Source organism: Podarcis cretensis, assembly GCF_951804945.1.
Source record: "Podarcis cretensis genome assembly, chromosome: 4".
In the NCBI taxonomy this organism is placed as follows: Eukaryota; Metazoa; Chordata; class Lepidosauria; order Squamata; family Lacertidae; genus Podarcis; species Podarcis cretensis.
In genome coordinates, this window is record NC_137173.1 from 67,997,606 (window position 1) to 68,011,522 (window position 13,917).

General features: G+C 39.0%; 1 protein-coding gene across 2 annotated transcripts in view; it reads right to left on the minus strand.

Annotated features, from left to right (window-relative positions):
• MOSPD2 (motile sperm domain containing 2) overlaps positions 1–13,720 on the minus strand; it is a 24,623-nt gene extending 10,903 nt beyond the window's left edge. Inside the window, exons 1-9 of one of the 2 annotated variants that reach the window (XM_079972817.1) lie at positions 13,558–13,720; positions 12,847–12,907; positions 10,467–10,622; positions 9,597–9,683; positions 7,195–7,349; positions 5,643–5,703; positions 4,455–4,493; positions 4,003–4,127; positions 2,911–3,081 (exon numbers count right to left, since the gene is read on the minus strand). In XM_079972817.1, coding sequence (XP_079828943.1) covers positions 2,911–3,081; positions 4,003–4,127; positions 4,455–4,493; positions 5,643–5,703; positions 7,195–7,349; positions 9,597–9,683; positions 10,467–10,622; positions 12,847–12,907; positions 13,558–13,566 — 864 coding nt within the window. In that variant the 5' untranslated portion in view covers positions 13,567–13,720. Of the gene's footprint in view, positions 1–2,910; positions 3,082–4,002; positions 4,128–4,454; positions 4,494–5,642; positions 5,704–7,194; positions 7,350–9,596; positions 9,684–10,466; positions 10,623–12,846; positions 12,911–13,557 lie in introns of both variants that reach the window. The other variant, XM_079972816.1, reaches the window with a different exon arrangement.
• Between the last annotated feature and the right edge of the window lie 197 nt (positions 13,721–13,917).

Consider the following 13,917-nt stretch of genomic DNA (forward strand, 5'->3'; position numbering starts at 1 on the left):
GCACAATTTTCAGCTATACAAATTAAACAATATTGTTTACATGTGTATTATTCCAACATCTTGATAAACTTGGGGACTCCCAAGAGGAATGGCATTTTGGCTGTTTCTGTTAGCTCTCCTCTGACAGAAGATAACCATGTGGTGATTGATAATAGTCAGACAGATGGTCTGACTATTCATAACTCTGGAAGATAAGAGTGATCTGGGAGCAACCTCAAATACTTTGATCAAGGCTATTTTCTGCTGTCTATGCCTGGCAGCTTAAACAGGAGTTAAAATGAGCTGGCAAGCTGAGAAACTGACATTGTGCCCATTGTGCACCTTTCATAGTTAGAAAGATCCACCTCCTCTCAAACACTTCTGGGACAAGCAAAACCGAAACTTAGAGAAATCCCTCTATTGGCTGGTGAAAATTTAATCTGAAAATTTCTAAGTTGCTGTTGTTAAGAACACAAAGGAAAACTAGTCATTAAAAGTGTCTAAGGCAGAGCAAAAAGCTTAATTTATGGTTAGCAATAAAGATTAAACCAATGAGGGAATCCCCTATATGAAAAATCTTTAACTCCTTTTCTGTTTCTTGCCACTAAAGAACTGAAAGTACATCAGACATTACTCCAGCTGCAGGGAAGAATTTATTGTGAGAGATCACATCCATAGCCTGTCTTAAGGTGGAAATATTAAGGTAGACTGAGTTGCTAATAATATCCAAAAAATCAAAAGCATCCAGTATGGCAAAAGTGCATCAGGATTTCCCAATGACTCTTGGTATTGTTCCACAGTTGATAACTAAAAATGATAGGATGGGTGTTTGATAAAATGGGGAAAGAAAATGAATCAGAGATATGAAATGGAAATGGAAAATACCTAGAGACTTCAGACCAAATCAATGAAAAGTTGGCAGGACTGAATGATGAAGTAACTATATTGAAGACATGGAATGAATTGTCTTAACCTTTTTTTCTTTTTTTATGTAACTGGCAGTTGGAAAATTGGTCTGGGTCTGGTCAGTGCCTGAGCAACTGACCACCTGGGATTCACATGTACACTTCCTTTGGGGTCTATGACAGAATGAAAGTGGGATATTAATGTAAGAACATGAATAAATAAATGCTAGGAGTGTGATGGAATATAGTGCATGCTTTCAAAACTGTAAGAGCATTCAGGTAACTATAATGCCCAAAACTTGAAAGGAACATCTAACAGAAAAAAACTATGTATATTTAACTCTCCACAGTAACCCCTACACAGTACTTTTTAAAAAGTGAACATAGATGTTACTTGCAACTGCAGTACAGTAGATCCAAATGTGTTACTTTCAACATGCACTCTCAAATAAATAAGGTGCCCAAATTACTGAGACAAAATATTATCAAGGCAGTACCATGTCACATGGACACCACTTTAGTTGCCAAACCAAGGGTTAAATGAGACATCTCTGATAGTACTTAGAACTTTAGGGAGGAAAAAAAGGCTAAAAGTAAGTAAGTAGGAACAACTCCAACTTATATAGATCCTCTGTGCAGGACCAAAACTACTCTAATGCAGACATTCCAAGCTCAGATATAGACAAACGCACAAGAAAAGAAAAGGTCGATAAACTTTCTATCACTTAAATCATTTATGAAGTGTTCTAAAATTTACCACTCAAAAATTTAAAGCATGCAAATTTTGCTGAGTGTGTATGCTTCACAAAGTAACTCCAGTTCTCATATAAGGTAAAATAAGGAAAGTGTGTGTTTGTGTGTGAAGTGTCTCCTCTAGGCAAAGTCTCCTGGTATCTCAGAAGGATTGCTTAGGATTCCTGGATAACTGGTGCATAATGTTAACAGCTAAGCAACACATTCACAGGCACAGAATTAAGGTACTGGGAAGGATCATCTTGGAAAAAAATGACAAGTGGGGTGCCGCAGGGTTCTTTCCCAAACCTGTTGTTCAACATCTTTATAAACAACTTGAACAAAGGAATTGAGAGGATACTTATCAAATCTGCAGATGACATCAAACTGGGAGGGGTAGCCAATGCCGATGAAGGCAGAATTTGGTTTCAAAATTACTTTAACAGATTATAGAGAACTGGGCCCAAACTAACAAAAGAAATTTCAATAGGGACAAATGTCAGATTCTACACCTAATAATAGTACCACACTATTCTGCCTTGGTCAGATCACACCTAAATACTGTGTCCGGTTCTGGGAACCACAATTTAAGGAGGATATTGATGAGCTGGAATGGGTGCAAAGGCGGATGACCAAGACGATAAAGGGTTTGGAAATCAAACCTTACGAGGAACGGTTGAGGGAACTAGGTATGTTTAGCCTGGATAAGAGGAGACTGAGAGGAGATATGATCGCAATCGTCAAAATATCTAAACTGTGTAAATCTAAATTGTGTTTTAATTTGTTGGACACCACTCAGAGTGTCTGGGGTAACCAAGTCAGATGGGCAGCATATAATTTTTTAAATATTGTTGTTAATGTTGTTGTTATTACTAACAGCTGTCACATGAAAGATAGTGGAAACTTTGTTTTCTCCTGCTCCAGAAGGTAGTAGGGCTCACAATAAGTGAGATACTAAGAACTTTCTGATAGTAAGAGCTGTTCGACAGTGGAGCAGTCTCCCTCAGGAGCTGGTTTTTAAGCAGAGGCTGGATCACCACCTGTCAGGAATGCTGTAGTTGAGATTTCAGCATTGCAGGGGGGTGGACTAGATTACCCTCAGAGTCCCTTCCAACTCTACAATTCTATGATTTTCTGGGCTGGTTTCTTGATCCTGACAGCAAGAACATAATAACCAACCAATGACACTTTAGGCTTTATTCACTGCACTAGTTTAACATTGAATGCTTGGAGGGTTGCCATAAAATACTTGTTTGTATCATTCTTTCCTATGTAACCTTCAGTCCAGGGATACCTTTTTTGAATTAAGTGCTTGTTCTTCATTAGAATCTGGACTCTCCTTGTTATCTATGTCTGTTTCTTCTTTGGTTTCAACTTCATCTTCACCAGTCATGGGTCCATTTTCACACAATGGAGTTTGAAAATCATCATCAACCAATGGAGGATAACTATACTTGAAGGTATCCTGTAATACAAAGATGTTAGTGTGTTATGGAGATGGTGGTGAAAGATAAACATAATCACCAAATCATTCTTTGGTCCTCAACTCTGACTGGTTTTATCTGTGCATTCTAAGCAGAAGAAAACATCAAGAACTATATTGCTACATTTAGTGTTTAAGGAAATTACGTAAGAATATAAGCAAATCAAAGCATTAGTGTATCATTGGGTATACAACCTGGTTAATGCCCAGTTAATCTGCATTAATTCAGCAATTCTGTTATCTCACAAATCTTACTAATGGACGGGAAATGGTGTTCAGACCGCGTTTCCAGCATTTTCTGCGCAGGATGCCTTTTAACAAATTATGGTTGATGTTTAATGGAATTAAAAAGCAGGAATATGATTAATGTGAATATCAGAAGACTGCATGATAGCTTCCACTGCTGAGTGATAAGTCATTATTCACTTTAATGACAGCCTGAAAGTCTGCCCTCCCAGGAAGCAGAAGGTCTCAAAGATGACACCACAGACTGGATTGAAAGCCCTAGTAGCCCTTAATCCATCTGAGAAGCCCAAAAAATAATCCCTGCTCTAGAACAATACTACTGCTACTCTGGAAGCAGATGGTTTGATGACTGTGAAGACTACAGAATTAAAAACAGTAATTATTTATATGCTGAATTGCAACTTCACAGTCCCCAAAGAGGGTCATAATTACAAGACAGAAAACTAATTAAAACAATCATAGTACACAGAAAAAGACCATTGGAAAAATAGCTAAAAGCAGAAATTAGTAACAAAACAGTAGAACACAAATTAATCATTAAAAACAAATGTATTATAATTGTTTACTTAATTCCAAAACTGTGTACAGTCTATATATTTATTATACTTTCCCTTCACAACATAATACAAACATTAAGTTCAGCAGCAATATACTTACAGTTCCACCCATATAGGGTGGAAGATATTCAGCACTGATATACTCCTGGATTTCATTCTTATTAGTCAACTTCAGCAAACCCACTGCTTCCGGACCCAGCCAACTTTTCACAATTTTAAAAGCAGCTGGGTAAGAAAAGGGAAGATAGTTTGAAAAGAGTTCTACTATTTTGTTTACACAGACCACAATCACAACTTACTTCCCATTAGTTTTGTTAGCAAATATTGGAAGCAAATATATTTTAGATGGTATTTGATTGCTATTTTTTTTAAAAAAGCTGTCATTGCCTTCCCTGAATGTTTGGGACAGGTAAAAATAAGACACAAGATACACTGTACAAAAACATTAGAATCAAATAAAAATTCCCGTGTCAACAATAATAAGGGATTTGCATAAAATATAACTTTGAATAACAATCCTTCCAGATAAGACAAGTTAAAATTTTAACTTACCATTCATTATCCAGGGCAGTTCAAAGATCACAATTTTTGCTGCATGAACAATAGAAGAGGGTTTTTGTGGTTAATATAGCATTTTAGCACTGTCAAATTTCCTATGAAATGAAAATACTTTATTTGTTGTTCTGTTAAACTCCCCTCTTCATTTTCTTCACTACATAAATTAGCAATTCTGAATGTGTAATTTAAATACATTATTCAGTGGAAAATAGGCCAGAGTTTAGATTTCTTGGGGTGGGAGTCACCTTAGTTATAAGCAAAATAACTGAAGATTTATCATTGATACATTAGTCTGTAAAGGGATATAAAAGTAAATTATAAAGATATGAGCAGAATGCTTTCCCTAACAGCTGTATTTGAAAAATCAAACACAAAAGCTAATAAAAACATTTAAAATAAAATGGAGTAATCAAAACTTTGAAAGACTACATTGAAAGCCCAATTCTATCTGTGTCTGCTCCCAGGTTAATTGGCTGAAGTCTAAAGATAAAAATAAATGGTAAATGCATCTTTGCACTCACAGGTGTGCTGCCTGCCCACCGCTACCCCTGGCTGCCTTTCAATTGTATTCCCTGGAATGGCTTTTCAGGATACCAGAAACTATATTGGGAAGGGGGACAGGAAAAGCCCCAGGGTACCCAGTTCATTCTTTACTCCCTAGTATGATTTACCTAATACATATAGAAATACTTAAAAAAATATTTATGAGGGGGACAATTACAAAACTCAGTTCAATAGCTGCTCTGTGAAAGGCCTTGTTAATTAATTGAGTATTAGACTGTCTGAGGTAATTGGATAGTGAAACCTCCCAATTGTGACAAATTGTGAAAAGAACTATACTGTGAACATGGCAGTTGTGAAGAATTATTTTCTGCTGCTATATAAAAAAGTGCCACTTATATCCTAGGATCAATCTATTTTATGCCTACTGTAATCCATTTTGCAGACAAAATATTTAGGCAGGGGCAGGGAGAAAAACAGCATGAGGCTCGAATCCACTGAACCTCTCAAAATATACCTCAGATTTCTATGAATTCTTCACACTACCACTTTGTTTCCAAACTTCCATTTTCAGGAACCAGCTTGTACTATGGTTGATACTACCCTAAGATTTGAGAAACTCTTGTTTTTCATTTATTTTCTAAATCTATAGTATAATATAAATGCTATTATCATACTTACTGAGGTAATTAGGGTAATAAACTTTAAAGCAGTTGATGATGTATCGGACAAAATCCATATCCTAAAATAAAGATGTATTACCAATTAACAAAAGATTAAACTCTACTTATAGCTTTCAGAAAACGTCAAGAAAGTTCTGTTCAACAGTTCCAGTGCTGAAGGTGCTTCAACGTTTTTAATTTTAGAATATCTCACCTTAGTAAAAAATACAGTGGTACCTCGGTTTAAGAACAGTCCGGTTTAAGAATGATTTGGTTTACAAACTCTGCAAAACCGGAAATAGTGTCTTGGTTTGAGAACTTTGCCTCGGTCTAAGAACGGAATCCGACTGGCGGAAGGGCACCGGCAGCAGGAAGCCTCATTAGGGAAAGTGCACCTCGGTTTAAGAACGGTTTTGTTTTAAGAACAGACTTCCAAAACGGATTAAGTTCGTAAACTGAGGTACCACTGTATATCTAGCAGATTCTGAAGTAACCCTATAAAATATATGCAAACTGGCTTGGAGCAACACATACAGGCCAGTTTAAAGGGTTACTTTATGCATATAGGCCTGACAAATACTTCTGTGAGATGGTATCATCTGTGGTGAGACAGCGTAAGAAAATCTAGGCTAAATCTTATATGTGGTATCAGGAAGCATCTGGCAGTCTTAACAAGGTTTACATGGATAAAAGACGTCAAGGCCTTTATTTTTAATGGTTAAGAGTTCTGAGACTGTTGAGAGAACAGGCCCTAAAACCTATAAAAATTTGTTGCAAAACAGAATGTATGATTGCAGCACTTTCTACTGCTAATTAAGTACGTACAGTGGTGCCCCGCAAGACGGAAAACTCGCTAGACGAAAGAGTTTTCCATTTTGGAGGTGCTTCGCAAAACAAATTTCCTATGGGCTTGCTTCGCAAGGCGAAAATGTCTTGCGAGTTCCTGCGGGATTTTTTTTCTCCCCCCCCCCTCTAAGCCGATAAGCCGCTTATCCGCTAAGCCGATAAGCCGCTAAAGCGCTAATCCGCTAAGTCGTCAGTGGGCTTGTTTCGCAAGACGAAAAAACCGCTAGACGAAGAGAATCGTAGAACGGATTCTTTTCATCTTGCGAGGCACCACTGTAGTAGACTCAGCATAGTTCTTATTAAACAGCTGGCTTTGGCTATGATTCATAAACAAGTCAATCCAGAACAGTTAGATTTATGCTGAAAGGCAAATAATTTAAATCTAAGTACTCCATTATAAAAGGCTTCATAAAGGCAGTACAGTGCTACCTCTGGATGTGAATGGGATCCGTTCTGGAGCCCCGTTCGCATCCAGAAGCGAACGCAACCTGCGTCTGCGTGGGTCGCGATTTGCTGCTTCCGCGCATGACGCCATTTTGACCCTCTGCGCATGCAGCGAAACCTGGAAGTAACGTGCTCTGTTACTTCTGGGTTGCCGCAGCGCGCAACCCGAAAATACTTATCCCGAAGCTACTTCAACCCGAGGTATGACTGTATATAACTTTCCAACTGGAAATGTTTTGTTTAAGACACATGAACAGGAAAACAGTAATATGCATACTTACTATGTTACTAATTCCAGTTTCAGCCATGTCAAATACCACTGTCAAAGGCTTTCCGTGTTCTCGTCTGGCATAGCGTTCCAACCAAAAGGCTACTAGCTTCTTCTTTTCAAATTGAGTTTTAGAATCTTTTACATGAAGTTTCACCCTGAACCAAACTAATGGAGTGGGGTGGGAGAAACACAAATAAACATGCATGTTTGCCTAATAGCTACTTATGACACAACCCAGACACTTGATGCTGCCCCATGGGGCTTTAGCAGAGAAGTGAGGCAACCACCATATCCACAGCCCTGCCACATCTGTGAGAGTAGTAGATAGAGGGGGCGGGGGGCAAATTGATAAGGCAGCCTTCAAATGGCATAGCAATCTGGCTGACAGGTGTGTTCCAATGGAATGCTGCTTCAAAGCTTCAACCTACACACATAAAAGATGCAGGCCAGCAGGACTAAGCAAAGCATCACCTCTATACAATTCAACTCACCCCCTCCCACGGGTTGGATTATGTCCTTATTCTTAAACTTTCTATCTCCTAAGTAAAGGAGATATTTTTATTTTCTAAGGTATATACATTTTTATTTATCATGCATTAGTTATAATACAGTTTTGTTCACTGCATTTTATTTTAAATCCCTGGAAGATTTTTTTAAAACGACAGAAGAAAGGTATTATGAAGAAAAATGTGAATCTATATTTTTGCCTCCTCCTACATGCTCTGAAGCATGAATGCAAGATATAAAACATGTCTTCATGTTGAGCGAGTCCTTTTAGGAAGGGATTTTAAAATCCACTTATATATGGTTTGCCCAAATATAATTTTCTTAACGAAACAAAGATAATCTACTGTAAAATCATATACATGTCTACTCAGAAGCGAGCCCCATGGAGAAGAATAGGGCTACAGACCTAAGAGAACAATCTAGTGAGGTAGTTGAGCTGAATTTTTTTTAAACCTGGCAACCAATGTGCCCCTTTGGTTTCAGATAGTACATGGGCAGGGGAGCCTCCTAGTTTGGTTAGAATCGAGTATACACTTCCAGTTAACAATAAATAAATTACTTCTGGTAAATAAGTCACCATAGCTGCTAGAGGGCCACGAAAATGTGTGTCCTGAGCTTTTAAGACTCATCTACCCATGTACTATCTGAAATCTAAGAGGTGCATTGGTTGCAATAGATTGCCATTATTTCCAGCTATCTTACCCCACTAATCTTTGTCCCATTCAATAAAGACACATTTATTTATCCCAAAGAAATTGGGTTGCACCATCAGATGCCTTCCTAAGGCATCCAATATGTTGAAAAATTGAAACCACCAAAGGTTTTCTTCAAAAGGTGGAAGAATTAGCAATCAGTGTACAAAATCAGTCAAATTTCAAGAAGCTATACTGAGGAAGAGGAAAGACACATAAGCACTTTTGAACAGAATATGCTTGAGCATAGTTAGTTTCATGTGATACTGAAGATGTGTCTCCTAAAACGAATGGCTAATTAAGTAAATGTTTATACCCTGCATGCCTTCATTAAATACAAGACTGCCTAATAACTACCTCCCTGTGATATGGCCTCAGTATTGTTTTATTACTTCTCTTTTTTTTCTTCTTTTTTTTCCAAATACATTTTTATTGAGGTTATGCACATAACAAACATACAAACAAATACAAAAGAAAAAATTATAACAAAAAAAAAAGCGTCAAGGTATACAAGCCAACTTTTTCCTCTCTCTAACTATACAAAGATAGATTAATCTGGCTGTTTCACAAAACAGTAAACGATTTAAAAAAAAAACCACACACACGCAAAAACCACCTCCTGGACTTCCTTCCATCCTTTTGGTAAGTATCGAATATCTGCTTCCATTACGTATTTGATTTTTAATCTATAGGCCTAAATTCACACGCTGGTAGTATTGTTCTGACCCCGCCAATCATATTAAGCATTTATTCCAATATAGTTCCAGTATTTACTCCAATTTTTCAGAGATTTCTGTTCATCGTGGTCTCTTAATTTACCTGTTAATTTATCAAGCTCAGCATAATTTATCATTTTAATTTGCCAATCATTTATATTGGAGATAGTTTCCACTTTCCAATATTGTGCCAATAAAATTCTCGCTGCTGTGGTGGCATAGAGGAATATCGTTCTATCTTCTTTCTTAATATCTTTACCCGTCGTTCCCAGCAAAAAGGCTTCGGGTCTTTTGGGAAAAGTGTATTTAAATATTCTTTTAAGCTCATTGTAAACCGATTCCCAAAAGCCTTTCACCTTTCATCTGTATTCTCAAATACAGATGCCAATAACCTGTTACTGTCTGTATTATCATAAAGTTTAGTTCTCTTCACTCTGAAAGCATAATTACATTTGCATTACTTGTAAATGAGTAAGCGGATGAACAGGCAGACTTACAGATTTTATAGCCTTCCTTATCATAACCATGTAGGTAAATGGCACCAGGTTCAAAGAACCGCTTTGGAAGTGAAGATTCTGTCAAGTCTACAGAAAAGCAAGTTTTTTATAAGCACATATAAGTATACTATAACAAAATCCTGAAGTTCTAAAGCAAGACTTGGGGGCGGGGCAGTTATTTATTTCAATTGAAACACAGCGTTATAACTCCAACATAGCATATTGTATTGATTATCCTGTAATAGGGAACGGCAGGGTTCTAAGACAAGTTATTGAAGCCTGGAAAAGAGTTAGGTGTAATATTTAATTTAAAGCATTTTAGGGAACCTCTTCTCACTTATGACAGAGTAGGAACCCCCGATAGACTGAACACACAAGGGTAGCACCAATAATCTGTCAGACCAAGAATAAATATTTTGGTTCCTGGATGCTGTATGAAGACTGCCCTTGTCAGTGAATAAATCATTGTTGTACAGACAGAAATAGCAAAATAATCCTATGAAGTGATGAAAAACAACTAAACAACAGGCATTATTCTCAAGCAGAGAATTTGTCTATGGAACAGTGTGTGCCCGCATTTATTTAGGGCAGTAATATTTCTATATACTGTAGTTGACTTTGCAGGGATGCACACAATCGTATACATACTAATTAAACACCAGCTCTCCTTTGCTGCTATTTACTTGCAGTATCTTCTCAGTATAGAACGTAATGTCTTTACTCAAAGGCTGCTTTTGGGGTTTTACTATATTATTAACAACTCACCCTAGGAGTGTAGGGACATAACTATCGCGTAGAGGTGCATATGGAACAAGCAGCAATGCAGTTTGAAAAGCAACTGCTTTTACAATTAGATATCAAATATCTTACCATGAACTGCATACTCTTTTCTCCACTGAAAGCTTTCATCAATCATCTTTAATGTATCGTCCACATTATCATCTCGCCATATCAGAAAATTATCAACCCAGGTATCATCTTGCTGTAGTCTCTCTGTATCTCTAGAATCATATTTATCTGTTTTTGCTGGTCAATAAAATAAGAATGGCATTAGAAAATATGACCAAATTTAAAAACTGACACATACATATGTTTCCTAACAGTTTGAGCAGGAATACTACAATTTTAAGAGAACGTATTTGGATAATGAAGGCATGCTATTTCTGCTTTATATATTTTATTTCCAAGTGTCTACAAAACATTAAAAATATATGTTAGTATGTGCACCCTGCCTTTTGACAAGGCCCACAAGGCAACTGTGGCCTAGTAAGGTGTCAAACAAGTCACAGAAATATTGGTAAATAGGCCTACCAGGCTGGAGGTGGCTGCTATCAGGAGCTATAGTATGGAGCATAGCCTCAATGACCAAGATAAACCAGGAAAAGTCATTAAAAGCTTGTTAAGTTTGCATTTGGTACACCAAAAATGCTTACAGGTAGGGAAAGGTCCTTAAAATGTAGCAGGATTGTGTAACTGGTTTGTGGCTTTTTTAAAAAAAAACACTAGCTCAGAGCTTTCCAAACTTTTCATGTTGGCAACACGCGTTTTAGACATGCATCATTTTGCAACAAAAGTAATTCAGTTTACTAGCAAACCAGAGGTTAAACCATTTCCAGCCCCAGGAGGAGCACAGGGAGTGTTCATGCAACACACCTACACACTAAGGTGTTGTGACACACAGTTTGGAAAGCTCTGCACTAGCTCATGATCAGAAAAAGGAAGAATCTGAGAGGAGTGAGAAAAAGTGTTTCCTGACTAATGCATCTTTTGATTTCATTCACTGAGCAATGCACACAGCACCAGAAGTTCACATAACTATAATAATAATAATTTTATTATTTATACCCCACCCATCTGGCTGGGTTTCCCCAGCCACTCTGGGCGGCTCCCAACAGAACACTAAAAACAGAATAAAACTTCAAATATTAAAAACTTCCCTAAACAGGACTGCCTTCACATGTCTTCTAAAAGTCAGATAGTTGTTTACTTCCTTGACATCTGATGGCAGGGCATTCCACAAGGCAGGTGCCACTACTGAGAAGGCCCTCTGCCTGGTTCCCTGTAAATTTGCTGGGAAAATCATCAGGACTTACTTCATAACAGCCCAATCCTTCAAGTGTTTAGTCAGAAGCAGGTAGCTTTTATTTAGGCTACAAATTCCTAAGTATGTGATGGAAAGTCAAGGCTGATTCAGGAAGAAACAATGATGCATTAATGAATAGGATCACCACATTGAAGAATACATTGAACTGGGTGTGTTTATTAGGAAGACAACCAACATACACCTATTAACTAGTTTCATGGATTGTTAACAAATAAAAGCAAGTAAGTGTCAGAGGACAAATAAGAGAACATAGCCTTTCTCATACTATCTGTGTGATAAATGTTCATTTCCCCTTTCAGACAGCAAAATGACTGCTCATGATGGGAGCAGTACACCCTGCCTTTTGATAAGGCCCACAAGAAAAGTATGATCATTTCAAAGTGTCAGACAAGCCATGGAAATTTTGGTAACTGGATCTACCAGGGTGAGAAAGGGCAGCTATCAGGAGATCTGTAGAATGGCACATGGCCTCAATGACCAAGCCAAACCAGGAGAAGTCATGAAAAGTTATGATGAGAAGTCAAGCCTCCTCATAAGGAAGAAGTGCCAAGAAACAAGCAGGAGACAAAAAAATTGCTTGTCATTACATACTACATGGGATTGTTGATACAAACCCAATGTTTCGTATCTTTAATGCATATCATATTGCCCTACTATTTCAAGTCTGGCCCGTACTAAAAATGGAATACATCCAACAGTAGTTAATGCTCATCAGCCCCAGGGCAAGGTGCAAAGGTACATGACAAAGAAACCTTGTGGTAGTTACATAGGGCTGGCTTGGTTAGGAAAACTGGGAATTTCATGTATACTACTGAGGTGTTAAATAAAATAGATGAATGATTGACATTGGCAGACAAGGAAACTCCTTTCAGAGGCATCTAAGTTTGGTAAACAACTAGTAACCTAGTAAGCAAAATGTGAATGTTAACTAGAGGCGGCCATATAAAATCGTAGCATTTCACTTAAGCTGTTTGTCCCTTGATGTCCAAACATTCCAAGTACAAAAGATCCGCTTTTTTTTAACCCAGCACAATGTATTTGGCCTACAATAGACTACTGGGCTTAAAAGGAGCCAATCCTGTATTTGCCATGTCAGGAACACTGCAGGTGTGGGATACAAATGAAATGCTTGGGAACTGCACCAACCTTGTAGATATTCTGCCTCAAAGCGCCTTCTGGTTTCACTTATTAATGGAGCCCTGGAGTCCTGCTGGAAAGGGAAAGGAGCACAGAAAAGATGCCATTTTCACAAACCTCTACAGAACAGGGCCCTCCTTAAAGTGATAGTTTGCCTCCTCAAGTTGCGGCAGAGCATCTGCCTTATTTCCAGGGTCAGAGAATGTTGTCAAGTGACGGCCAAACATCAGAAGTCGAAAACCAAGGACCCCAAACAATGATAAACTCGGGAGTTGTTGTGGAACTGTGCAGCCCAGACACATTTGACGTTAACGAGGCCCTTACAAAGAGGCTGAACCTAATAGGCACAATGTCGATTTTCATCTCTTAAAAAGTTTTAAAAGGGGGGAAGCTAAGGCACACCCCAAAAGGGCGTCTGCTGTGCCACAAGCAGGGCCACCCGAGGAAGACTCCCCACCTGTGAAGGAGTTGGGCTGGGGGATATTCGTGCGGCTTTCCCGTCGCCCCATAGGCTCTACCTCAAATCCCCTCAACCCAGTCACCTCAACTTTACCGCCCTAGCAGCGAAAAAATAAAGTGAAATAAACCCAACAGCCATTATTTCTTGGACCAACCGGCCCCTCCCGCGGTTCTGCCCCGGCAGACCCACCGCCTCAGCCCGGCGGATAGTCATGAAAATGGGCCGAGAATTCCCCCCTCCGCGTTCTCTTGACTACTCACATCCGCCATGGTCCTGCCCGCACCAGACTAGAAGTAGAAGTACAAGCAGCAGCAGCAGCGGCGGCGACGCGAGGGAAACGGGCGAGACCAAGAGCGCGGGTGGGTAAGGGGTGGGCGGAGGCGCCGGAGAAAAGGAGCGCGTGACACAAGGCTGAGGTAAGGAACCGACACCAGCCGACGCCGCGCGTGCGCGCGGACATCCACACAAACGCGCGCGCCGGCCTCAACGGCTAACAAAGTCCCCGCCCTTTCTCTCCGCCTACCAACCAGGCCCAGCTCTCGTTCAACAAAAACAAACAAACAAATCATACGTAGCGCGCGCAGACGCGAAACCACAACCTCCCACTTCCTCCCCCCTCC